Source organism: Dromaius novaehollandiae, chromosome 2 (genome assembly GCF_036370855.1).
Source record: "Dromaius novaehollandiae isolate bDroNov1 chromosome 2, bDroNov1.hap1, whole genome shotgun sequence".
Taxonomy (NCBI): Eukaryota; Metazoa; Chordata; class Aves; order Casuariiformes; family Dromaiidae; genus Dromaius; species Dromaius novaehollandiae.
The window spans coordinates 4,058,650-4,086,559 of record NC_088099.1 but is presented as its reverse complement, the minus strand read 5'-3'; the positions used below and the strand labels follow the sequence as shown (position 1 = coordinate 4,086,559).

The window sequence follows — 27,910 nt, the reverse complement described above, 5'->3', positions numbered from 1 at the left end:
TTAGAAAAAAGCCATTTATTAGATATGTACATATATACATACACATGCAAAATGATTTTATACACATTTACACAGGTTCAGTTATTAATACAGTGCAAAAATATATAAAAAGGTACCAGCCCACCTTCCATAAACTTAACAGGTCTTTGGGAGCAAGGGAAAAAAGAACTAACACTGAAGATGGTCATTTTCGTAAAGTGACTTAGCACTTCAAATCTTTAAATTAAGGAGTTCTTGCCAATTTTCTTGTGCTGTACTGCTGGGTGAAGAACAGAATTTCCAAGGGACTTATCTTGAAAACTGACAGAATTAAGGAAATACAAGTTAAACTACATTAAATAGTTTAAAGTCAAAAAAAAAAAAAGGATGGATTCCTGTTTGAGGATTTGATTCAATACAGGCATAATCCCACATTATGAGTCAGTTTTCATGTACTCAAACTGCAAGTCATTCTTTTTATTAAATCTCAAAGCACTGAGATCAGTGTAAACTATTCTATTCCTCTTGCTGTTTCACCAGAAGAAAAGTTTAACTGTATAAATACCATACAGGTATAGAAGCCATTCTAAATACTGACATAAAAGAAAAAAAGAGAGATCAGATAGCGCTTGCTCTGCCTGGTCCCTTAATCACAATCTAAACCTACAAAGTGCGTACATACTATTCAATGTAGACTCCTTAATATGGTTTACACACATTACAGAAAAAAGGTTGCAACGGGATTAAGACTAACAGCAAGCCACAGCTTGGTTCGCTTAGCAGAAAGGATCCAGTCACATCCTCTATCTAATCCACGAAGCAGAAAAAAATTTACAATATGGAAGGCAGAATTGCACCAACCAATTTTGTTTGGTTTTAACAAAACAGTCACAGGAAAAGGAACATATTAAACAAAAGCTGAATTCAATCTTTATCAATTCTAAATATGTTAATTACAAAAGCTACCTAAACACCTTCTTCTACCACCATTTTTCTTATTGCAGAACTGTTGCTAACATCATCTGGCACAGGGATATATTTGTCTTACAATAAAGCAAACAGTCAAATGTTAGGGCAAGCATCAGGAACATGACAGTTTCTTCCGATCAACTCAATACAAGGACGAGGAATAGAAAGAAGATAATGGTTCACTGGCCTCAAGAGCCAGTTGTTAACACTGCTTGCCTTAAGCTACAGCAGACTAGCTTTATTTAAGTCAATGGAGAATCAGTAAAGCTGTTTTGGACTCTGATGGAGGCTAAAGGGGTAGGAATTGGGAGTAGAAACATCTCACTAGCATTCCTTTCACAAAGTTTTATCCATTTGTAGGACAAAACATCTCATCCTTTCCCCGTGGGATGAGATTCCCCTTCGTATCACAATGGACTGACACCTAGTTTAGGCTCCCCAGCTAACCAAAACTACAATCACCAGATCGAGTATCCTTACCAAAGCATTAGTTTCCAGTACGAGATTTTGGTTTTTTTTTTTTTTTTTTTTTTTTTTTAAGATTTTTTTCTTTTTACTTGTAATCCAACCTCATGGCTTAGTCCCCTGAAGTCTCCAATCATACAGAAAGAATACCTCATCAAGTAAAGCAGGAACTGTGGCAGACAGATGAGTGAACTTTTGCCTTAAACATTTCTTGGTACATAAGGTGCAAGCAAACCACGACCCCGAACAAGCCATCTGTCCCTATCGGAAACAGGACTAAGCTGCTGCGACCCCCAAAACGGTCTCCCTGCGACCACCCGGGACACACCAAGCCTGCGCTGAACCAGGGCACGATCGGACAGAGACTTTGGGACCTGGACTGTAAATTATTGCCGTTTTTAGCATGACTTCTATAAAACTTGCTTGGCATGAGTGGCTAAATTTGCTGAAGCCTTAGGCCACACTCCCTAGTTCAGTGAGAAAGGGCCCCAGAGCTGGTGCAGGCGGGAAGGATAAGGGAGTTACCAGCAATTTGCATTCCTGTGCACTGCTGAAACAGTGCTAATTGCTGGAGTTATCACCTTCTTTGTCAGGACCTTGAGAGATGATGGCGGGACCCGAGAAATGAGGACACACCTGTCGGCAGAAACTGCAACAGAAAAGATAAGGGAGAAAAGAAACAGCCTGCCTAGGAACAACGATGAGACCCAATAAGGAGCAGGAGACCCCAGACCCAAAAATTACTACTGGTCTGAACTACCACACGGGATACCGCCTCTCACCAACCATTGCCCACCACGCACTGGCACAAGAGCTTGCTCGAATCACGCCTGAAAAAGGGGTCAAAGTATATCAATATATTGATGATATATTGGTTGGCGGCTCTGATGCCATTGTGGTGGGAAAAACCTAATCTGAAATAATTAACCATTTGGAAAGTTTAGGACTCCAAATTCCAACAGAAAACATACAGCCTCCCTCTTCTGAGGTGAAATTCCTAGGCATTTGGTGGAGGGGAGGAACAGTATGTATTCCCCCTGAAACTTTAACTTCCCTTGAACAAGTAAAGATGCCTGGAAATAAGGAGGAGTTACAACATGCCCTAGGCCTGCTGGTATTTTGGAGAAAACACATTCCCAATTTTTCCATCATAGCACATCCTTTATATGATTTGACATGCAAAAAAGCCATCTGGAATTGGACCCCAATTCATGAGGAAACCTTAGAATTGTTAATTTTTGAGGCTGGGGTATATCCAGCCTTAGGGCCAATACACCCAACAGATCCACTCCATATTGAGTGGGGTTTTGCAATTCACAGATTATCCATACGTATGTGGCAACGTGGGCCTGAAGGTCCGACTCGCCCCATAGGATTTTACTCACGCAGTTTCAAAGATGCAGAGAAGCGATACTCTGCCTGGGAGAAGGGCCTCTTTGTAGTTAGCCTAGCTTTGCAAGAAGCTGAAAAAGTCATATGACAGCAACTGATTATTTTAAGAGGACCCTTCAAGGTCTTGAAGCCAATATTAGCTGGAACTCCACCTCCTGTGGGGGTTGCACAACGAGAAACAGTAAGGAAGTGGTATGCACAGTTAGATCACTACTGCCAGACACACAAGATAGAGGAGGGTACACCTAAGATGCTTCAAATACAGGATGCAACGCCTGATCACCCAGATCAGGAACCTCCTCCTTCTGTTATAAAACCCGCTCCTCCTTTTGAATCCCAACTAAAGAATGTATGGTTTACTGACGCCTCCTCTAAAAGAGAAGGTAAGGTCTGGAAACACCGAGCAGTAGCACTGCATGTTGATTCAGGAGACCGGATAGTAACGGAAGGGGAGGGGAGTGCTCAGGTAGGAGAGTTGATAGCAGTTTGGAGTGTGATAAAGCGAGAAGCAGAAAACACAGAACCAGTGTTCATTTACACCGATTCATATGCTGTGTTCAAGGGATGTACTGAATGGCTCCCATTCTGGGAGCAAAACCAGTGGGAAGTCAATCGAATACCAGTGTGGCAACGAGAGAAATGGGAAGAAACCCTCAACATTGCCAAACAGAAATCTTTCCTAGTAGGATGGGTAGCTGCACACCAAGCAGGAAACCACCCCGCTCACCTTTTGAACAACCAAGTAGATTCGCTAACCCGTCTAGCTACATTAGCGGCAGAAGCAGAGGGGGAAAAATGGGAACATCTGTTAGAATGGTTGCATGTTAAACGAGGCCATTCTGGAAGTAAAGACCTTTATAAAGAGGCAGTCAGCAGGGGATGGTCTGTGACCAGGGGGCTATGTAACACCCTTATCTCAGTATGCGGACTATGCTGTACACGGTTAGGGGAACATAACCCTCTCAAGGACCAACCCCTACACTTAAGAGACAATAAGGGGCTGTGGGACACTTGGCAAGTAGATTACATTGGCCCTTTTCGCCTCTCAGAAGGAAAGAGGCATGTATTGGTAGGAGTTGAGGTAATTTCAGGATTAACCCAAGCTGAAGCTGTCCCACGAGCAACAGGGGAATATACAGTGAACAGTCTGAAATCATGGTTTAGTTGTTTTCCTAAACCCAGAGTTATCCAATCAGATAATGGTAGCCACTTTACTATCAGAGTAGTATCAATCCAAGCCACCCATGGTTTGGAGGATAACTTAATCCTAGCCTTGATAAAGGGGTTTGCAACTTCCCTAAATGAATCTAGTATTACTGCCTGTTTGCCTATGCCTAAATCTGTAGAAGACCCCCTTCCCATGGGTATTCTTCCCACAGACATAGCAGGAAGCTTGCTACGACTGCGGAATACCCGGGGTATCCTTGAAATAGTGAATCCTTTTTCCCCAGATAGAAGGCGAGTTCCCGTGAAATTTGATCAACCATTCAATTTTTCCACCATCAATCGCACAAACTGTACGTATTACAAAAGGGGTTTAAACGTAACTTTCACCTGCAATATGATCCCGTGGGGAACTACAGATTTACAACCTGGGGGCGAGCAACTAATGTCCTACAGTATAATCAACCCATAAATACAACCTGGTGCATTCAGTGGAACAGAGGGCAAGATTGTCCCAAGAGGGAAAAGCCCAGGAGTAATTGTGCCTGGTTTGGGTTAGACTGTCAGGGTTTCACGCCATTCGAACCAGGATTCTCTTTTGCCCCAGTATCAAACAAGTCAGCATTGTGGTCTTGCCAAAATGTAATAAATTGCTCTAACTGGAAACAATATGATTGGGTTGAATACTATTGGCCAGTTTATATCACCTTAAAAATGGGCTGTTTGTGCCGAAATCACAGCATAGCATACAAATCAGTGTGTGAAAATTTTGCACCTCCTAATGACTGTCATGTTGCCTCTGGTGACGCTCCGGCTGCTTCGATCTGGGCCTGCAGTGATGGTAATATGTATACTTCTTTATGGGCTGGGCTACCTGACCTCCAATGTACCTTGGGACTCCCAACATTATGTCCCGTGTGGAAACGGACTCCTATCTGACCCCACTGGATATCTCGCATAAAACGGGCAAAGATAACACTGGACGGAGATGTAGAGGGGTGGCAAGACCCAGGGGTAGCCACCTGCATAGCCTGGGGAATGGAAGGATTCTGGGGATTTGGGTCGGCTACCATGCGAATGTGAATATGGTTAAGTAAGTTAGCTTATCAAGTAGGAAAACTAGCTAATGCTATTGAAGCTAGTATACAGTTGCTTAATCAGCAATTGCAAGCCACATCAAAAATGGCTCTTCAAAACCGCATGGCACTAGACTTGATGATGGTACATCAAAATGGGCTTTGTGGTTACTTAAACCTCTCCAGTACTGACTGCTGTATCCATATCCCTAACGTTACACTGGACCTCAATGACCAACTAGAAAGGATACGACAAGTGGCGAAAGACACCCGTGAGCTCCAAGAATCAATGAATTCTAATTGGCTTTCAAAAATATTTAGTTGGTTTGGACTCAGTGTCACTGGTTGGATTCAAAGTTTGATACAATATGTGATAATGTTTACTGCAGTTATGGTTATCGTAAGCATAGCAATATCCTGTGTAAAATCAACTATAATAAAAACTGTTAACATACGAATGGTCCAACTGACTAATAATGCTCCCCTACCAAAGGAGGAAGACGAGGAGGACCTAATTGATGTCCCTAAGGCTGAAATAGCAATTTAAGACCAGGCTGAGGAACCTTTTTAACTCACGGGGTGGAGTGCATAGTTATACACGGAAGAATGGCGAGGAGATAGGCAATAGAGATTAGGACAAATATAATCCAGATATTTTTTGTAAAGAAACCATAGGATGTGATTTGCTATAATGATATGTTTATCGTGTAAAACTGGTCCTGGTGACCCACCGGAACTTAGTGGGTAGAAAACAATAAAACCCGTCAGGTGACTACAGTACCCAGGCTCAAACCACGCATGCACCACAACGGCCATCAGCCTCGGCATCGACCACGAGGGCCGCAATCAACAATCCTCGACCATCCTTGCATTGCTGGAGCCCTGAGGATAACGGAAAAGAGGTACTCCCCCGTCACAACTTGGACAACAGATACATCGGTGGATTATACCAGAAGAATGGAAAACAAGATGTTATACACAGCTGAACGACTCATTTCGGGCCGCGACAGGAATCGAACAGTATGGAAAACTTAAAGCTTGTCAGAACTAAACACCCCATATCTGTGTGCCCTAAGGATAGTGGTTTAGCGCTGGCTGCACTTCTCTACTTAACCCCAGTTTTCTGCCACAGTCTGTAACAAACAATTTTAATCCACTTCCTTCCAACAGGAAAGTATTCCTCTGACAGCACACAGTTCTAGCTGTTTTCTAAACTGGCTGGCTAAAAATATTCTTCCATCACTTCTAGTAGACTATTCCTCACAGTTTAAAGGGTCTCATTACATTACTGTTACGGTAAACAGGCTAGCATGGGATGGAAGAGAAATATCCACATTTTATTGCTGGAAAAAGTTCTGGTACCAAGTTTCTTGATGTCCTAGAAACTATTCTTAGGTTGTAATGGGCTGCAGCTCTACACCTTTGCTGCAGTCAGCTGCATCACAGAACTGCTTTCAACTGAAGAGCTTCCAGCCTTATGAGATACAGTACCAGAGGTTTCTGGTCTAGCAGTTTAATAATACTCATAAACGTTTGAATCACAAGGTTTCAGAAACAACTTACCAAGATGCAAAGAAGTAATTTTGCTAAGCATTTCTGCAAACTCAGGAAGACAATTCTGCATCATGTTAATCTCTTTGCAACCACTAGAGGTAGAGACTATGTGAAAGGAAAATAAATCTTTGGCAAGAGACATTTTGTGGAGCAGATAGAGCCACCAGAAAACAGTTTCCTATGGAGAAAAAGAAAATCCAGAACTATATTTCCACAACAATACACCTACAGTTCCCTACAACTTCTCAGTTTGAGGCTTCATAACCCTTCAAGGACAGCTGCATCAAAATGCTGTGCATTCTTTAAACATAACCTAAAGTATTATACACATTCTAAAATGCCCGTATGCACTTCAGTACATTAAATACAAGAAAACCCAGTGCAGCAGAGGTTAAGAAATTCAGCTCCTAAGTACTATATTCAAAAGTGCACGCTCATAAATTCATCTTAGTGTAAGAACTTCAACACCATTAGCTAAAGGTTTTATATGTAATAAAGAGAACCTGCTCTTGCTCTCCATTACTGGAAATGGCTTTCTACTCACCAACTGTACTTTTTTTTTTTAAAAGGTGAAGGAGTCAGTGGCTGTCATAAGTAGGCTTGGAAGATTTATTATCTCTACAGACCAAGCAAACATAGAATTACCCTTACAGTAAGAGTGACCTTAACCAAGGATATAAAGGCCACTTGAGCTGAAAGATCACTTACATTCACTTGGCTTGTTTTATGCTGCTCCAAGCTTATTTACAACCAACCAATGAGCATATACCCAACTACAAAGGTGCGCTGTTTTGCCAGAAGACATTTAGAGCCTTTATGTTTTTTTTTTTAAAAAGGAGCCACAGACTTTGTTTGCTTCAAAACTCAGAAAGGTTATCCAGAAGCTTCCCCTAAAATAATTGTTCCCCACTGATAATGGGCCAATCTAATTATGGCAAACTCCTCCTTCACTTTCATTTACCAAGAATCTTAATGCTTAACAAATTCTACAGGCAAAAATTTCACCCACCACTTTATCTTTGCTTTGCTATACAGTTTAGTATTTTTCGTAAGAATTGGCAGGGCAAGATACTGACATGCCAGACTGTTACAAAGCAAGCGAGACAAATGGCAAAATACTGACTGGATGATATTAGTCAAGAAGTAAGAGCCTGTTTATGGTAATGAGAACCTCCATCCATTGACAACACCTGACAAAATCCACCATGCACAGTTACCACATGTCGTGTTGAATACGGCCAAGTTCCTCAATGTATGTTTGATATTACTCCAGGGTCCTAGCTTATTTCAAGCTGCTTCAAAACATCCTACTCGCAGTAATCATTGTCACAAATCTTTAAAAGTCTTCCAAGCTATTTTTGGCCAGTTTAATACAAAAAAAAGCTGTAAAAAGAGAGTAGCAAACCCGAGATCTTTTTCATACGCCGCAATCAGGCTGTTTCTCCATAAGTTGCCTTGTCAGTATCTGATGGGAAGAAAGAGATGCCACTCCTATGTGAAAGGCTATTTGCCAGACGTTCCGTAATCCGTACAAGTAAATGTTGCACAAACAAACAGAGAAAAAGAGTACAAATGTCTTCGTCCTCCTTGCAGAACTGTAGAAGAGGTACAAGTAACACTAGAAAAGCATCAAAGATATAGGGTTAGCATTAAACCGTGTATATATAGAGAAGAGTCATAGGTTGGAATTGCTGGCACATCCATGCCACTTGGATGCGCCTACCACTGCAGTCATCACTAAGAAGCTCAGAGCTTCCTTCCAACTGCTCTGTGTCAGGTCCTCCAAGAATAGCAGATTGGTGGCCTCAATCCAGATCCTACTGGATAAGCATACATACCAAAAGCAGCCTCTCAGCACAACTGGTGACCTCCCTGGCTGCCTCACGCTGGATTAAAATGAGTCTCAACACTGAGCCAGCTTTCAAAACCCACACGTGATTTTTGCAGGGCAAAGGCTAAGCAGGAAAACAGCAAACTTCATTTTACGCTTCTGCTGTATTTATTGTTGGGATAAGTAAAGGACTTCATTCTCTAGGCTTGACTTGGTAGAAAGACCATCCTTCTGTTAACAAGTGGCTCAGAAAGGGTTTTTAGTTTTTGTGTTTTTAAATTCAAGAACAGGTGGACCACACTTGCTAAGCATGTGTAAAGGGCACCAACCATCACCGGAGAAAAAAAAAGCATCTCCAAGTGCTGGCAGAGGAGTTACTTTTTTAACTCAGGCAGTAACAGCTCATGCTTTATCACTTAAGGTCACAGTTTCCAACTGTGCTGCTGACACAAGCGGGGATCATAATGTAAAAGGCACTTCACATTTGAGCACAATTTATGCACAAGCATTTTGTGAAGATGACTGCCACAAATCAAAAGGATAAGAGAGAACATTTTATTTTTAAAGCTTCTCTAGCTTCAGGCACGAACTGGAAAAAGCAGGGCAGAGCTGCTCTTTGTGAAGAGTGACTTTCATCAAGTTTTTAGGTCCAGATTACTACCTCTATTTTAAAGTTCTGCTGCAATCGGAAGTGTAAGGCTGAAAGATACTAAATTGTCCATCGCATGTACAAGTAGCAATTAGTGAGCAAAAGGCATTGACAAAACAATATGAGCTTAGGACTTTATCTGAAAGCATGAGAATCTTTACTGTTCAGCTTTGAAATTTGAAGGTTTCTTTTTACCTCAGAGCATTGAATAACACAAACCTCTGTGGTCTGGCTACTACAAGCTAACAGACAATATAGGATGAGTTACAGGAACCTGAAGAGTTAGGACCACTTTCCACCACCACCACAAATGAAGGGGAGGGCATAAGGGAAGGAGAAAAATCAAAATAAAAAGGCAATGTCCAATCAAGTTTATCAAGCTAAGCTATGAACCATGTGATGCAATAAACAACCTCTTTGCAAGTTTTAAATACCCTAGATAAACAGAAGTCTTCAAATGGAGCTCCCCAAACTTTGCGGGCCAAAGACAACAGTACTAAGCAACTAATACACTGCAGGCATCATATTATTTCCTCTTTGTCAGCTAGTAGCCGAACCAGAGCAGCTGTGACCACAGACTAAAAATAGAAGATTCTGCAAGCAGCATATTGCCCTCAAGCTAAAGGTTATGGACTTCTGTTTTAGGCACTTAAGGAACATTTCAGAAAGTACCTGCTTGCACAGCAAGTAATATTTTTCTCATTCACACCACTACACAAAGAGGTCAGGGAAAATCATCCATTAAAAAAAAAAAAAAAAAAAAAAACACAACTAAAGAAGGCAGGAACTGCATTTGTTTTAGATTCAGAAGTAATTTTGAATAATGATGCTGTTCTGTATTTGCTTAGTCTTTCAGACGGTTACACTATAAAAGCCCATCACTAGGATTGCCACTGCTACAAAGAAAATGTATCTTCTCTGAGAGGCATGTCACCTTTGGGCTAACATTTATTACATTCAATTCCATTTGGCATGTTACAGTAAGGAAATACTGCAAAAAGCTTGCAACTACAGTTTTCAAGAGTTAGATTGTGCCCTTACGATATTTGTGCCACTTCACTAATACCTCTGTGGAATCATCTTTGTACAATGCTGAAAACCAAACTGTTCCTTTGCTTACCTGAAAATGATTTTGTACATAGTGTTAGGCTTGCATAAAAATTAAGTGGCTTTCTCTCATGGAAGTTTAACATGATGCCCAAAGTAGCTCATTACTCATTTGAGGGGAGCCTGAGCTGGCAACAACCTGCAAAGTTTTTACAGCATGTAGTATTTTAAGTGTCTCTATGCTAGTGAAGATGGCTCCTGTTAAGGCTGCCTATCAATAATATTTATTCTAAAAAGTTTTAGCTAAAAGTGATATTATTTTAAAATAACTCTTATAGCCGTAAAATATAATACATGGAAACATAATGTGTTGTCAGTTTTCAGACTATCTTCCATCAACCCCAAATCCAAACTAGTAAATATTTAAACACTAACAAGTGCAATGTAATACTGCCCATAATTTGTTTACATGTACCTTGATTTGTTTAGATGTGACCATTCACCTCTGAATTCAGGGTAAATGTCAATCAGAAAAGCAACCATAACTCAGAAAGCAAAAGCTCTAAGAAATGCTAGGCATGAGGACTGCTTCTTTCACTATCTTGAACAAAAGGCCATTTGTGTTCTTGCGAAGTTCTTGAGAGTGCGCTCGCTTTCTCTCACTTCTTCCTCAAAGAGTATTTAATTTAAAATAATACCAAAAAGATTGACAGACATGTAAATAATCAGAAAGGCACTGATAACACAGTTAAGGACATAGTCTGGATATTGGGCCAAACCATCTTAGAACCCAAATGTGTATCTCCAGGTTACATTCAGCAATACCTTAAGTTTTGTGAGCTAATAATTAGTAGGAATAATACCTTGCTTAGATGAGTTCTGTATGGAGACCAAATCAATCAAGAATTTCTGACCCACAAAATACAAGGTAGGGCCAAGTGGTAAAATAACGTGTTTCTAATATGCAAATTATATACTAGTGTGAACGAGTTTAATAAAATTAAGATAACTTGATTTCTCATTTCAGTAATTAAACATGTCTGTCAGAGCACCGTAGGAACAACAAGAAAAATCTGTAACATCAAAATAATATCAAAAAACAGAATAATATAATGCTAAAAATCAGAAAATGTATTGTTTAAAATTAACATACCTGAAAAACACAGGCTAGAAAAGGTAGAAAAAAAGCTATCACATTTCCAAGTCCTTCATGGTCTTCCTGTTTGGAGAGAGAGGAGTGACAAACAAGAAACTGCATCAGCTACAGTTTTATTAAGCGATGCTTGATATTTTAGAACAATATATTTCATAAAGCACCTCTCATCCTGGCTTATGATGACTGACTATAACAGTGCCACACAGCAGCAAGATCAGTATCACTGAACAAGATACCACAAACAGAGGCTTACATGACAATTATTGCTAAATAAAACCATGCCACCATACAATCAGGACACTATTTTCACAGTTTCAAGTTGTTTACAGTTTCACTTTTGTTTAAAAAGAAACTAATACAAGAACAACTAGAACAAAATACAAGTATTAAAATTAAAAAAAAAAAATCCAGACAGCCTGGCAAGACTGAAATATTGTCCGGATTTCAATTACACCACAGAAGAATAAAATGCAACATGCTCCCATACAACACAACACAGGATCTAGCAGGTGAATAGTCAGAATTGTAAGTTCCCTGGACAAACAAAATAATCCTTGTGGAAAGATGTGCAGCCTAGCAAACTATGAAGTAGCATAGCTGCCCATAATCCGGTTAACCAAATAACTCTTTTCTCTCATCTCCTTTACTGGTTTCAAGGTAGAGTTACCTGAAATGAGTACTCCGCTAGGTGAACGCCTCGAATGAGATTCAAAGCTCCACACATGATGTTCAGAACAAGAGAGAGAATCCCCAGGGGAGTCACACGCTGCATTCTGTATGTGGGGACTTAAAAACAAACAAACAAAAGACTAGTGAAAGTTAGCACTGTCACTTTGAATCCTTTAACACAAAGCAACTCAAATCAGCTTAAGCAGGTTTTATACACTTTCAAGACCTTTCATGCCTTGCTCCAAAGAAGACCAATTATGAATAGGAACCCCATTACTGTTGCATTACACTGTTCAGTTCAGAGCTATTTGGCATTAATGTTTTATCTTATGCTGCATGTAGACATTTGTCCGCTATTTACTTACAGCAGATTTTCATACTGAACACACTTCACTGGTCAGTAGACAAGCTGAAGGCTTCAAGTACTGAAAGTTCTGTAAAAGAGCTTTGGTTTCTGACACCCAAAGAGCAAGAGAGAACCTCTTCTCTTCCTCAATTGATAGTTGTGTATATGTCCCCACTGACAGTTTGAGGGTTCATTTTGGTATACTGCAATTAACTTCACCTGCATAGCTTCCACACAACATTTGGTGCACTAATCAAGCAGCTGCCAGAACGTAGCATACAGCTGCAGGTGCCAAGGACTTTGGTGGCTTTGCTGCTACAGTATTGTGGTAGTTGTCCAGATGATACTACCCAAGCACAGACGGGAAATGTCTGACACAGAACTGCTACTCAAAACTGGGACCCGGGAATTAAACTGGATGCTACAGTTCTTGGCCCCTGAGATATGTTTTACAGTGCACTATAATTCCTTTCACTCCTTTTCTCCCAACCTTCCCATGTTTCACAGGCACTGAACTACCCCTCTCTCCTTTCTCATCTCCTGCACTACTATTAACTCTCACACTCTCAGGGTAAGCTAATCAAGGTCAACGTAACTACTTTCAATTTGTATTTAATTTTGGAATTTGCCACTTGTAATTCAGAATTTCTGCTTGTCCAAAAGTTTGCCTGTTTTTCCCCTAACTGAACCGGTTAGTCCGACAACAGATATTACCTCCATGTATAAACCCTGCCATGCTCTGCCCTCGGTTCACCACAAGTAGAACACTATCACCGTAACAGTAAGAAGGGTTATTTGTAGTTCAGATACCAAATCCCAATTCTCTTCTGTGTCAATATTCATAAAACACAGAAGAGAATGAAGTGCAGGAGCCCTCAAGGAGTCTCTCCAACTCTCAGGATCTTCTGGCTCCTGTCCAGACCAAGCCAGCTGCTGACTACTCTACATAAACTATTCAACAGAGCAGAGTTCCTCTCTGGCTTCATTCCAGTGACAAGTGAAATACCCTAACAGCTTAAATATTGTAGTACTGCATGGTTCAAAACAGAAAAACACTTCTGTCTTCTCCTTCAACAGAGATTTTCTTGATACATGGATGAAAAAAAGGCTTGGGGCCAAATTAATAGAGAAATTTAAATTATCTTTTATAAATGTCTATGTAATTAATTGGTCTGGCATGCATTCACATCTCCCTGCTTTTGTCTCCCAGGCTGCTGCAAAAGGAACTGTATTAATCTCATCTGCAATATGTCACATTATGTAGCATTACTGTATATTATTGTTAAACACATTTCCATGTAAATAAAAGATGCAAGCATCCTAGCCATTTAAAGGCAACTTTGCTTTTTGCCTGTGTAGTGAAATTCAAAGCCCCAGCAGCTCATTGAACAGAAGCTGTACAAGCATGCTTGTTCTCACATTGATCAGAGTATCCAGTTTACTATTATTTTTGATAAATTAAATATTGTTGCAACAACTACGTATTTCTCTCTCATGGAAATATCCTGATACGGACTGTTTCTTCCTCTTTCCTCCTAAGGAAGTGCTAAGATTTACTTCAGAGGCAGTCAGTTTCTCTTTTAAACAAAGAGGAACTGTCAAGCATAAGTGTTATTCATCACACAGGATCTTGCACACTATGCAACACTTTCCTGTACCTGGTGAGAAAAAATGCAAGTCTCAATACATTGTTTCTACAGATTGAAGACCACAGCATGGAAAAATATTTACAAGCTACATTTTTTGTCCAGCAAATACAAAGATTTACTGTCACAGAGGCAGAGGAAATTATAATATCTAGCTGCTCAGGGTTCACAGCCTGTGAAAACTGATCTTTAAATTGTTTGCTGTGGAGCTTTATTTTTGCTATATCCTTCTGAGGTTTAACCCACAAACTGAAATTGCACAGATCAAATGGTAACAGGTATCGCTAGAGCAGAATTATGACAACCCCTTGTGTGAACTTGATTATTTTATAAAAAGAAGTATATACTAGAATGGCCTGTTACACTAAATAAGGAAATAAACTATTCCAGTAGAAAGCACAATTAAACGGCAATTGGGATTCAAACCGATATGACTGTTCAGGTAGAAAAGTCATGCTCTTGATTTACCCAGCACCCTGGAAAAATGCATCTGCAGGTTTAAACAAGTATAGAGCAATTCCATAAAAACACCCTCAAACAATGAAGAAACCAAAACTTCCACCTATAAGAGATTTTTCTGAGCAGAGCCCTTCGGCTATTTAACTGGAGACCGACATCAATGCCTGTACCAGGCTCGACTCTCTCTCTTCACTGCATAGCACTTGACAATGAGTCACATACTCAAAGCTCCAGATAAAGATAGCACCAGTAGCAAAAAATGAAATCAGACTGAAACATTTTAAAATAAAATACAAGCACACAAAAAGGTGTAAGCAGAGATTATTATGTCTTTTAAAAATACTTTATAAAGGCCCCTGAGAAGTACTCCCTATGTGCCTACAAAAGACTAAAAGCATTCATCAGAGGGAGCACAATGCTGCATAATTTAGTAGCGCACTTACTAGACAAATAGTTCAAGTTCTTCTTCCATTTCATAGAGCCAATTCTGATAAGAAAATTCTCCCTGTTCACACAAAGCTACTTACACTTCACATTTCTTATATAAATGACCGCATTTTCCTTCAGAGCTTTTTCAGCTGTTCTCACATCAAGACACAAAGCTAGGCTTCTGCAACAAAAGTGGAGGTTGTGTGGGTATTGACCAAAGATACAAGGTTACAATATCTTCTGGCAAGAATTGGGCTGGGTTTAGTTAAGAAAGGAAGGAACAAAAAGAGGAAAGTACACGAAGGGCGAAAACTTCCTGACTTTTTAGACTCCTTTCATACTACAACAAAAAAGAGCCAGGGGATGTGATCATACAACTAAAAGGAAAACAGGAATCAACCACAGCCATGCTAGGAGACTTGTTTTGATCAAGCCAGGATTTATCTTCACTATAGAATGCAGACCCTGTTAAATTCTGCTCTCTTGTAACCACAACACTTGGCTGTATACTCAACAAGTCTCCTGCACAGCACATTAATAAGGAAACAAACAGTGTCTACATGGCTAAACTTAGAGCAGCAAAGTGGAATTCAGCTGCTAGTTAATGATGAGACGAAAGAGACACAAGCCAGGAAAGCTAACTCCAGCTGAGGGAAACAGATGATCATAAACACGATTCTTAAAATAAAGAAGAACAATCTGTAAGAGTATTTGGGTTAGACCACCAAGGACAGCCAGAGACACAAAGCCAGATGGAAAATAACAGAAAGCAATTAAGAATATGGGGGGATTGAAAATGCATTTCTCATCACTGAGCACAGAGTAGCTTGCAAATGTTTGTTTGGCACTTAAATCACTTGCACTAGCATGAAGAATTTCTAAGCCCTGCCACACTATAAAAACATTTAACCTTCAAGAAGGGTTCTGAGGAAGACTCACAAATCTGACTTGTCATTAAGATGTTGTCATTTCTATCTTTTCTCTCCGCTCACCACTGCCCCTGTAAATTTTAATCTAAAATACCTATGTCAAATTAGATTCCAGCTCACTCATCAGAAACAAGAAGACTGAGCAACTGGAACTTAATTTTATTAGTGTTTCATAAGCCACCAAAGAAAGAAAAAAGAAAAAGGAAATACAAGCTCATGGTATCCCAGCTGCATTTAAACTGCCACGCTAATAGGATTAAAAGCATTTTATTTTGTAAATGAAGTAAACAGGACATTGACTATGCAAGTGAAACTTAAATAAGAAGATACCAATTTTATAATAATTAAGGAGAGGACAGAACTTTTAAAAGCAGATAAAATGTCAGTATTCGTTACAGCAAGTTCCCTTGTCAAGCCCCTATATATTTTTATGCAGATATGCATATCATCTTTCAGGGTTTTAGTCCATTACATTAAATTTTAATGAACGGGGTAAAAGGAGAAAGTGCAGACTGGAACTCAAGACAGACAGTGAGAATGTACCCTCAGTTTCCTTCCTCATGCATAAAGTAACTCAGGGAGACTGTAATTACATATCTTGTATCATAGTTTAGAGCAAACGCAATGAATTAGTGGAGCTTGTTAAGTTTTATTTGACATAAGAATCAACTTGCTCTTCATTATGACAGAAAGACAGTCTTTTCTCCCAGGTTTTATATGCATAACTTAGATTTCTCAGTACAAAAGAAACCACTACTGCTACATGCTTTTCTGTCCTTCACGAATTACATGTTCAGGAAGCCTGTACTGTCACCTTTGCGTAGTAGTAACTTACCAACCTCCACATGAACTTCTGCATGCCCACCATTAGCCATCCCATTCATCAGCTCCGTATCCTCCAGTTTCAGCTGCACTGGGGGCCGGAACTTCAGCTCCTCCTGAATCTTCTCCCAGTTGGCCTTCGTTTGAGAGCCACTTGTGCGGTTAAAATGACGCTTGACTTTCTGAATAACATTATCTGAAACATCATACAAAAAAAAAAATCAAGAATTAGCTGTACAGAAGTTGAGTCCTTCAGGTAACTGATGAATCAAATCCTGCTGTTTTTTCTTGTTATTTCTTTCTTTATTTCTTTTCTCATTTCATTCAGATATAAAACTTCACTGCTAATTAGGGAACAAAAGTACCTTTCCTAGGTGTTCTGTATGGCACCTCCTCCCTTTTGGACACTTCAAGTAACTCATCTCAACATCTTGCCTGCCAGTGGACTGAAAACAGGCTTTCATATTACAAGCTAGACATGACAAACATATTTTGAACTTAGCCCATGAACTACCATGAAGCCTGAATGATGCAATGACATATCATGTTTTAACAATGTCAAGGGTTAGGATTTTTTTCCAGCACAGAGGTAACTTAATTCCACTCAGATATGAGTCATACAACAATTCTGACTGGCAGTAGCAGTGATTACACCAACCTGCATGCCACAGATATATATGCAGATTACCCTGTTGTCTCCCCCACACTTAAATTTTAACACCATTCACAGACACATTCCTTTTCACAAATTTGGCTAATGGTTTGACAGGAGTTACCACAGCACTGAGACCAAGTTGTGAATCTGTCCGAGTAAGAACTACCCACATCTCCAGAGCTGAAGTATTGCACCATGGATACTGCTGTTTCCTATGTTATTGTGCAAGGGCATGGGCAAATTCAAGTTCATTATTTTGAATAATTAAGCAAATAAAACATAGAAACATTAATTTTGCAAAGATGTCCTGTGAATAAAATTTCCATCCTTAAGATATTGTCATGCTAAAAGACATGCACAGGTTGACCACAGCTACTACAGGATATTAAACATATGTAATAGCTTAGAGCACAGGTTGAGAGAGCACACAGGAAGACCTGATGTCATGCTAGAATACACTGTCATAAGCATTCCTCACTGAAAAATTTTGTATTTTACCTTAAGTCAGCCTACTGTAATAATCCATAACTCTCAGGCAGAAGGCCAAGATTTTACACATAAGTGCAGCTCAGATCCAGACAAACACACGAAAATCATGCAGCAACATGTGGCAGACTCAGTAACAAAACACACTATGATATTAAAAATAAAAAAAGCAAGATTTTGTATTTTCTTATCTTAGAAAGGAGCATCATGAGATTAAAAGAAGCTAGAAACTCCCAGTCAGGTTTCAAAAGGAATAATTTGGATTTCAGCATAAAGTTACATCATAGAATGTGATCTGCAGACAATTCGCTTAAAATACAAGATGACTGTATAATATACTTTCCTTGTGGATTTTTCAGTCTTTTACTCAGGAGCTTAACTCTGTTCCTGAAATCTGGATAGAATTGTGCTAACCCACTGCAATATCTTATCCTTTCCCAGAACAGAGTTTCTCACTGTAAGGGAACAGTGTTTTTCGAAGATGTGATGTTCAGCAGAGCAGCTGCTACTTAGCAAGAAAGCCAGTTATATCAGGTAAAAAAAAAGAAACATCAGGCATGATTACAAAATATTATATGAGTCTAAGTCACACCAGAAATGAAGTTGCCCATAATAATCTATTTTGTCTCCCTTTTTTCCTGTACCTACCTGTCTCCACCTGTCAGATTTTTTTTAATTAAGTTATATAATGTTTGAGACATCGATTGTCTTATTTTTCTGTGCTTGTTTATTAATCAAAACAACATTTTGCTTATCACTGGGGCTCACAGGAACTGCAAGAACAATAATCTAATAGTTTAATGCAGTTACAAGATCTTCCCCTCCTCCTACACACACAGCCACACACACAGATTCATTTTTGCAATCGGGTGTTAGCCAAGCAACATTATTTAAGATCATAAAAGTAACAGATAAAAAATTCTTACTATTAGAGAACAAAGCTACAAACCAAATTCAAGAAAAGCATATGGTCTGGATGCTAAATTGATGCTTGTTGTATCATAGGAAGCAGCAAATTCCCACTGAAGCTCTTCCAGGAAGCAAAACGCCATGATGGTTGAGTAGTTGCTGGAACAGATTGCCATGCAGGCAATATCCCCAGAAGAAAGAAAACTGGAAAAAAAAAATATATAATATCAATATAGAAAATAAAAGGGGCATGCTGAACATGCAAATTAAACTGTGCTGTCAAAACAAATGTAGCAACTGCTCTGACTGAAAGAGCAGACTGGAAAAAAAAAATCTTGTTTGCACCACTGTAATTCTTCTGCAGCCTCTGTAGATCTATCACTTTATCTAAACTCTTTCAACAGGCCTTAGCATATTAAAGAGCACAACATATATTTTACTAAATTGCTACATGACTAAAAATCATGAATATTATTTTCCCAGGTCAGCTTTAAATCATGCTAATGAGAAAAGAAATGACCAGAAAACATCGCAGGCAAGAAGATTAAGGGGAAAAAAAAACAGTGGCTTTCTACAAACAAAAGTAAAAAAGGCAGCAATCTTTTTCACAGAAAGCCTGCAGCTGTATTCATTGCTTCCCTTGAATATGATTTCGTATTAACAGTAAAAGATTTTTGTCACCTTGCACAAACCAAGATATTTGAACACTATTAACGCTAAATCATCTTTTACAAATCAAGATGATTTTCTATCAGAGATATCATTAAAAAAATTCTACTCCAGGATGGGGTTCCTCCAACACTGAAGCCATAATTATGCGTAAGTTCCCATTTACAGATGCTCCAAAACCTTCCAGGGGAAACTCACTGGGAGATTCATCTGATGAATTGCAGATGTCTAGTTTGAAATAAGTGAAATCACTCTCTAGACTTCATTAAGTAAAATGTGAGTCAGGGCACCTAGTTCAGATGTCAACACTTACAATGTAGATAATTAAACTTCAACCATCTCCACCATAATTATGAATTTGTAATTACCTCTGGACTTAGACAAATCTTGCCTTGTAGGTTAGCCATCTGTTTGTAACACTCAGAGTAAAACCTAAGTTTTGAAGCTGAACAACTGCTCCTTTTCTGTATTTTTTCCTCTCTTTTACTGTTTATATATTTCATCCCTCTCATACAGAAATTCTTCACATTTCTATCTGTACCACATTGCTATTTACCCATTATACTATATTTGGGATTTATGATTTTGATTAGCCCTGCAACAGCCTAGTTACTCTGGGTTTGTTCCTTAAATTCTTTCTGTTCCTGGCTCACAGCTGACAATCAACCTCATCGCTGTGTAACACCACCTCCTCCAAGTTGTCAAAAATTTATAGCCTTTATGCCACGTATCTGTTTGCACTCTTGTCATTTCACAGTCAGATGCATAGCTACTTCTGCAGAGACTATGGAAAATTAAAAGCAGCGGGACATCGTAGCATTAAAGGGCACAAGTTCGCTTTGAAGGAAAATAAATTAAAATGCTAATCTTTGTTTTTCCAGTTCAGTATAAGTTCATGCATCTTCTTCCTTCCATCACTCCTCCAAAAAAGGGATACTACTTACAGTTTTAGCTCAGGATCGCCTTAAGTTCTCTTTGCTAACCAGGAATGCAGTCACAAGCCAGAACTCATTTTTAAGAGTTAAATTAAACTGAACAGTAAATGAAAATTCTCCTTTCTGAATTAAACCTTCACTTCTTAAAATAAAAACTAGCAGATCTCTCTCCAGTACAAAGGAGCAGAAACTAAACTTTTCTCCACAAAGTCAGTATGACTCAGGCCTCCTTAAGACCGAGCTTCCAGGGACTTGAACCCTGCTGGTATTCAGGAACGGGACTGAGCAGAAGACAGGAAGGAGTCAGGGCAGTTCTGGGTGAGCCAGAATCAGAACAGTAGATGCCTGGGCATTTTCAGGCCAGGAAGAACAAGCACCTGATGCCTCCTTTCATTAGTAAGATTAGACTGTCATTGAAGAATGGGGGGTTTGGTCCCATTTTAGTCTAAACTACTTTATGTAATTCCTCAGCACTCCACAACTTTTAAAAAGTTATTTGTAGGAGTCCAAGCCACTCCAGCTACTAATAGGAAAAAGTACTGCCCATTGAGCAGACTGCATCTGCTGCAGAAGATAATGACAAGTAAAATAAGCAATTTTTAACATATGCTTACTATACCGAGCAGGAGCTGTGTGGCTGTGGTGCTAAGACTCACAAGTTTCAAAACACTGCTAGGTAATCTAGACATGCACGATGGGATTTCATAACGGAGTCAGGCATTACAGAAGATACCTAATCCTTAAAGTTCAATTAATCCCCAGGACAACCATTTTTAAAATTAAGGTAAACAAACAGACAAACCAGGGACTTACTGTATGCTAAGGTCACGTCCTTTTGCTGTGCCTCGACTTGGATACTGTGCCAGAACTGATGATAATGCCTTTAATCTCTTTCTGCATTCTAGAAAGTCCCGGTTGAAATGAAAATCTGTGGAGGCTGAGAGCGGAAGCCCATCCCTCACCCGCACCACGCAGGCAAAGAAGATCATGGACATTCTCCACCGGAGTACTCATGAGGACAACCTGAAATAAGTATCAAATTAGGTATGGATGTGATGTCAGTCACTTATAAACCAATATGCAAACTAGTAATATGTCAAGGTAACAGTTTATCCATCACTGCTACTAAACAATACCTCTTGTACCATCACCACCACTGAAAGGCAATCAAGGTATTTTAAAGATCAGAACTGTGTCCATTTTTCGCCTCTCACAGACAAAAAAAAAGGCAGGCTGAAAAACTATCTATCTGAAAAGAAATCAGTATTTTCCCTCCCTGTGCTCTACCTCAAGTCTCAGAAATGCTGAGGAAAGTTCCTAAAGGAATTTACGGAAAATGGCTAACTCCCACTGACACGCTGCAGCTTCACTGGGTCTCCGGATGCCTTAGTGTTGCAGATAGGTCAGGTTTTCTAGTATAACACACAAATACAAAGAAAAGGTTTTTGGCTACAGTCTGTCAGGCTCTTTTTACAGAATAAAAGAAGAATAAATACAGACTAAAGGCTGTCCTCTCTTGACTTCTTACTCCTTAGCAGATCACTTAACCTTCCATGAAAACTTATCATCAGGATTTACCTGGTACTTTCAGAACACACAGGAGATCTGTCCTTCAGACATACCACAAGTATTCAGCACAAGGCGTTAGAAGACCAATACATCAGCTCACATAATCTCTGAAAGATAATCATATAGAGCATTTTAGAGAACTCGCTAATGACCTACATATATATACAGATACATACATATATATATTTCCCATTCACTGGGTAAACATCTCAGAAAGTCTTTTACCTCAGGGAAAAGATAAACAAAAAAACTCATCTTCTTACCCAATAAGTCAATTCCTACACATATACAAAGACACCCAGATCACCTACTGCAAAATTATATGCGAAATATTTCTAATGAGCTCCATCACTGTTTTGAAATTTATCCTAGTTTCCTGTAAAATAAGAGCTCTAAATCGGCCGACTTCAAGGTACTATCACAAACAACTTATAGCAGAAAGTCATTTACACTGCTTCAAGCAAACTAAATACATAAAGGATTAGACAAAAAAAAACACTGAGAAGTCAAACTTTTGATACACCAAATCACTGCTTTAAGCAAAACTGTATTAAACAATTAGTTTGAATGCTCAAGGTTTCTTTCTCTTCTTCAGTTTTTCTGCTGTCTTCAGAAGGTAAGAGTTGAGCCTTTTCTGTTCAAGCACCCACAAGGTCTCTTCCCCGTATAGCTTCTCCAATGTCTAATAAGGGGTGAATTATCACTACAAGGGGCACTACGAGGGTCTCATTTCTTCTCCACAAGAATCATTTCCACATAACCTGTAGAAACTTAGTATCTTTAGACCATTATTCCTTTATCAAAGGTGGCTGAAATCTGTCAACAAATTAAAAAATAAATAAAAGAAAAACCGACTGTCAGGAAAAATGACAGAAAGCATAACTGCACATAACTTGTTTCCTTAAAAAAGCAAATTTAAACTACAGAAAGAGTTATTTTGAGCCTCTAACAGTTTTCTTTAATATCCATTTTAATGCTTCTTTCACTATCCCTGTAGTCATTTGTTTTCTCTAGTAGTTGGTTGAGCTGTAAAACTAAACTAAGCTCACAAACTACATTTCAGCACACGTCAAAATTAATTTCAACAATAATCAATATAATTACATATCAACTTGAAATATCACATCAATCTTCAATATGCTGCAATAGCATCAATGAAAGAAAACAGTGCAGAAAGCTGCTCAAACTTGTGAATAAAAGCGCAATGGAAATTAAAAAAAATGTTGCCAACTCAGAAGTATTAACTTTGATATAGTCAGCTCCTAAGTACAGTTGCTCAGAGCAGCAAAGTTTTATGGTCAATGGTTGCTAATGCTGATAAAGTATAGTTCAAAAGTATCCAGGCTGATAAGCACTATAGAGGCAATATACTGAGCACTCTCATTTACCTTTCAGAAAAAGCCAGGAAACAAACAATAAAATGGAAAGGCAACAAATAGAAACCAAGATATTTTCTAAAACATAGCAAGTTAAATAATTTCATGGACTAAATATGCAATTAACAGCAAGATTTTAGGGGAAAAAATAGCCATCATTAAGGATAACATCACCTACAGTTAAATAACTGTTTGCAAAAAGGTTTACAGCTTTCTAAGACATACAAATCTTTATGCTTCAAGGTTGAAGCCTTTCAATAAATATCAGTGCATGCTCTCACAGAGCTGCCCGCTTTATGGATGCTGCATCCTCCTGTGATAGATCTGGTACTGGCCGCTGTCAGACTCCTAAATCAGATGCCAGACTTCACTGGAGAAATGAGCCAATGCTCCTTCCAAGGAGAGTACAGTTCCTGTAATGTACTATTATACATTGCCATATTCATCCAAGAGGCTTGATTTTTTTTAATCCACCTGCCTGTAAATTCTCAGCTTTGTTGCCTAAGGAAACGAGGCTTATACAACCAAGTTGTAAGTTCTAGTGGGACAGATATTAAAAACTTAAGTTTCTTTTAGCTTTGAGAAAATAAGCAACTGTGTGGAAAAGGATTCCATTAACATCTCAAAAAGAGAGAAATGCTGATGCAGTGACTCAAATCTTAACAGACAGCAGAGAACAGGCAAGCACAAACTCTGGGCAAAACAACTGGAAAACTGCTCACTGGTTCTGCTGCTTCAGAGATCCCCGTTTACAGTCTAAAGGCACGTTTGCATATTAACACCCTGCTCCCCAACAAAGCAGAGAAGGTGCATGTTGCTTTCAGAAATAAGAACAGTATCTTTAAGGCTTCTACCTGGAGGGGTAAAAAAGAGAAAAGTTTTTCCACTAATTCAGGGTTTTATTTGAAGTGTAGCACAGAGTTGGTTGAAAGAGACGAGCACCAACATCACCCCACAAGAGAGGACAAAGCCTGAAAAGAATAAATTCTCACAATTGATCCATCAGCCACACATTGCTCAGACTCACCTAACCCTCTAAAGCCCTTCCTTTTGCTTTTCCACATTCCCCCAGCCCATCTGCTTTGGCATTGCACCTGGCTTAGTTCTCTTCCCTTTCCACTGTGGCCTCTTATTACTCACACTTTGGAAAGCGTTCTGTGCCCCACGGTAAAAAAACAATTATTTATGCCACCTCCCTCAAACATTACTTGGAAGTAATTACTTGGAAGGCAATTTTGCCACATCACCTGTAAATGAATGCATACTCTCATAAGTTAATGGACTGATCAAGATCTGCACATAACCAAGTAACTCTACAATCTTATTTGAACTTGACCTGCCCTTTTTTCCTCTGGCCTCTCTCTGTTTGCATATGATTGTTTACCTGAATTATCTGCAACTGACTTTACGTGGCAGGCCTTTGCACTCAAGTCTCAAACTTTGACTATGTCATTGTGTTTTTCAGTTAAACGCGTATCAAATATTCCAGTATTCAGAACTAATAACATCCTGTCAGACCTGCTATTTCACCAGCACAGAGTAGGAAAAACCTTGAGAAATGTCTGAAGGGATCGATTCAGAAGAACAAGCTATAATTTATGACTGAAGTAAATATAGATTGTTTCTTCTCTGTTTGAAGCACCTGTACAACTAGCAACACTTTGCAAGTAAACTGTTTAGCATAAGACTAACATAGACAGAACACATTTACCAGTCTTTAAACAAACAAGATGCTTCAGGATATTCCCACAGTAGGCATCTAACTTAAGTTATCTGAAATGCGGTTCCTCCATCCCTAACTCTCTAAGTAGCAGCTGACGCGCTCTAATGACTATGCAGGGATTATTAACGCAGTCTTAATCAGACCTCTCTACTGCACTGTTATGCAAGCTCCTCCATATAAGAAGATTAGGTCCCATTCACAAGCATCAAGCTTTTCCAAATGCTCTGCAAACTCCTACCTTTTTTTCTGTACTTAAAAAAAGTATCTAGTCAACAGGCTCTGAAAACAAAGGCCAATGTAGCTGATGGAGGAGAGGGCATTATTTTTAAAATACTGTTCTTTATTTAAGCAATTATTTTATCTAATCATCAAAAATAGAAGTGTCCTTTGCAAGACTGGCATAATACTAACAGGGACTGTCTTATTATCAGTAAGTCTCTCAAGCATCCATTTTCTCTCCTTGTTCAGAGTGCTTCCCTTCTTTCCAGAGGTGGCATACAGGCCAATTTCAAACCCAACAACACGCAACTACTTTGTCAAGTTCTCCTGAAAGATCAGAAAGTGTATGTGAACGTTACGGCACTCAAGGAGGTTCCTGAAGCAGTCTGTTTAAAGTTTTTGGAGAAGCATGATAAATTGATACATGATGCTAACTATTTATTATATGTAATGCAACTTTCCTCTCGCGCACAAGCTTCAGCCACAACCAGCCTGCAGTGGGATACTAGGGTATGAAAGAGATTCAGATTTTCGTAATCAGACATAAAAGCATTTAATAGAGCTGCAGCTAATGTGCTGGTTTTAGTCTCAACCAACAGGAAAAGGGATTAAGAGATGGTTTAAGAGGAAGAAGGCAGTTACTGCTTCTCTGCTGGATCACTAGGTGAATACTACTCTTTTCTCACACATACAAAAAGGCAAATCTGACATGCAAATAAATTACTAGTATTCTAAGATTTTGGTAACTGTATCCATTTCTTCCCACTTCTCAAATGCTCTCCTTCAGTGCTCATGCCAATGCTGACCAAGCTAGTGAAATCACAGATCTACAGTGCAAGAAGCGCTACACTTCAGATTCAGCAGCAAATGAAAAAAAAAAAAAAAAAACTTTTAAAGCATGACACTATCTCAATCTCAAAATCAGGATTTGTGGTTTGAAGAGCCTGCAAGCTCTTGATACACAACTACATACAAATTAGAACAGAATAGATATGATCTACTAACCCTGACACAAAGCGCACCCACCCTCAAGCATCAACCCAGGAACAGACTGCCAAAAACCAAACTTCTCTACTGTTAGGAACACAGAGAAAGCTCACAGCCATAAGCAATTGAAATACGAGAGACAGTCTGCCCAGTGGCATATTCAGCTACATGAATTTACACTTATCTTCGAAGGGGAGCAAGTTAAAAACCTTTGTTGTCATAAATCTCCTATCCACACATACTCCTATCAATTACCACAAACAACATATGCCACACAAAACTCAAACGCCCACATTCAGCTCCCCCATCAAATCCCCTGCCTCACTAGACAGTCTTCCTAGCCCAAATCACACTTTACCCACCCTCTAAGTCTCAAGTTCTTCCCCTAAAATAATCTCTCAGAAACATCAGCCACCTTAAGTGCTCCCAAGTACCCACCTACCCTATCCTGAAGCCTCCTAAAACCCACCAGCCCACATAACTAGAAACTCTTCCCCCATACACCCCAGCTCTATCCACTCCTCTTTTTCCCTGCATTAGGAACGCCGAAACCCCAACCAGCACTCCCTCCTTACACACTTTTGTCATCCCAGAAACCTTGAAAGTCATCTCCCTCACCAAGGCACTCCCTCATATTAAAAAGCCTCACCCACATCCCTCAAGCCCCCCCACACACCTCAAACCTTGCTCCCCTCCTACAGGACCCCAAACCCTCAGAGCACCGCTGCTCACCCCAGACACCCCCAGCCCACACCCTCATGGCCCCGAATCCCCCTCATTCCCCCCCCCCGCAAACCCCAGACACCCCCAAACTCTGCTTCCCTCCCCCCAGGGCCCCAGACCCCCACACAGCCCTACTCACCCCACACACTCCAAACCTCGCTTCCCTCCCCCAGGACCCCAGACCCCCCACACAGCCCTACTCACCCCAAACACCCCCAAACCCTGCTTCCCTCCCCCAGAACCCCAAAACCCCACAGCAGCCCTACTCACCCCAAACACCCCCAAACCCTGCTTCCCTCCCCCAAGACCCCAGACCCCCACAGCAGCCCTACTCACCCCACACACCCCCAAACCCTGCTTCCCTCCCCCAAGATCCCAGACCCCCACAGCAGCCCTACTCACTCCACACACCCCCAAACCCTGCTTCCCTCCCCCAAGATCCCAGACCCCCACAGCAGCCCTACTCACCCCACACACCCCCAAACCCTGCTTCCCTCCCCCAAGATCCCAGACCCCCACAGCAGCCCTACTCACTCCACACACCCCCAAACCCTGCTTCCCTCCCCCAAGATCCCAGACCCCCACAGCAGCCCTACTCACCCCAAACACCCCCAAACCCTGCTTCCCTCCCCCAAGACCCCAGACCCCCACAGCAGCCCTACTCACCCCACACACCCCCAAACCCTGCTTCCCTCCCCCAAGACCCCAGACCCCCACAGCAGCCCTACTCACTCGATACCCCCAGGGCCCCAGCGCCCCCCAACACGCGCCCCCTCGAGCAGCCCGGACACCCCAGCCCAGCCCACGCCGGGGGCCCCAAGAAGCGGTCGGAGGAGAAAGAGGAGGAGAAACAACCCGCCCCCGCCGCTCACCTTCCCCCGCCCCTCGCCGCGGCCCCGGGCCTGCCCCAGCCCCGCGGAGGCGGCGGCACCACAACACCCCACCAACACACACCCGCCCCGCCCCCTTCCGCCCACAGAGACGGCGGGTAGAGCGTCCCCGGCGCGGGGCACGCCGGGACGGCGCGGGAGGCCGCGGAGCGCCGCCGCGGCCGGCTTGAGCGGCGGGTTAAGCACG

At 40.5% G+C, this 27,910-nt stretch overlaps 1 protein-coding gene across 3 annotated transcripts; it reads right to left on the bottom strand.

Moving 5' to 3' along the window:
- SEC22C (SEC22 homolog C, vesicle trafficking protein) lies at positions 1–27,813 on the bottom strand. Of its 3 annotated transcripts, none has more exons than XM_064505672.1 (8): positions 27,706–27,813; positions 21,815–21,912; positions 21,050–21,259; positions 18,673–18,836; positions 16,596–16,778; positions 11,950–12,068; positions 11,280–11,345; positions 1–8,217 (listed from the first exon to the last, which is right to left on the bottom strand). In XM_064505672.1, exons 3-8 carry the CDS (start codon positions 21,229–21,231, stop codon positions 8,017–8,019), a joined length of 915 nt encoding a protein of 304 aa, XP_064361742.1. In that variant the 5' UTR covers positions 21,232–21,259; positions 21,815–21,912; positions 27,706–27,813; the 3' UTR covers positions 1–8,016. The 3 variants fall into 3 exon arrangements, with proteins under 3 accessions (XP_064361742.1, XP_064361743.1, XP_025952070.1); XM_064505673.1 differs by lacking the exon at positions 27,706–27,813 and adding an exon at positions 27,566–27,689; XM_026096285.2 differs by lacking the exon at positions 27,706–27,813 and adding an exon at positions 23,904–26,759.
- Between the last annotated feature and the right edge of the window lie 97 nt (positions 27,814–27,910).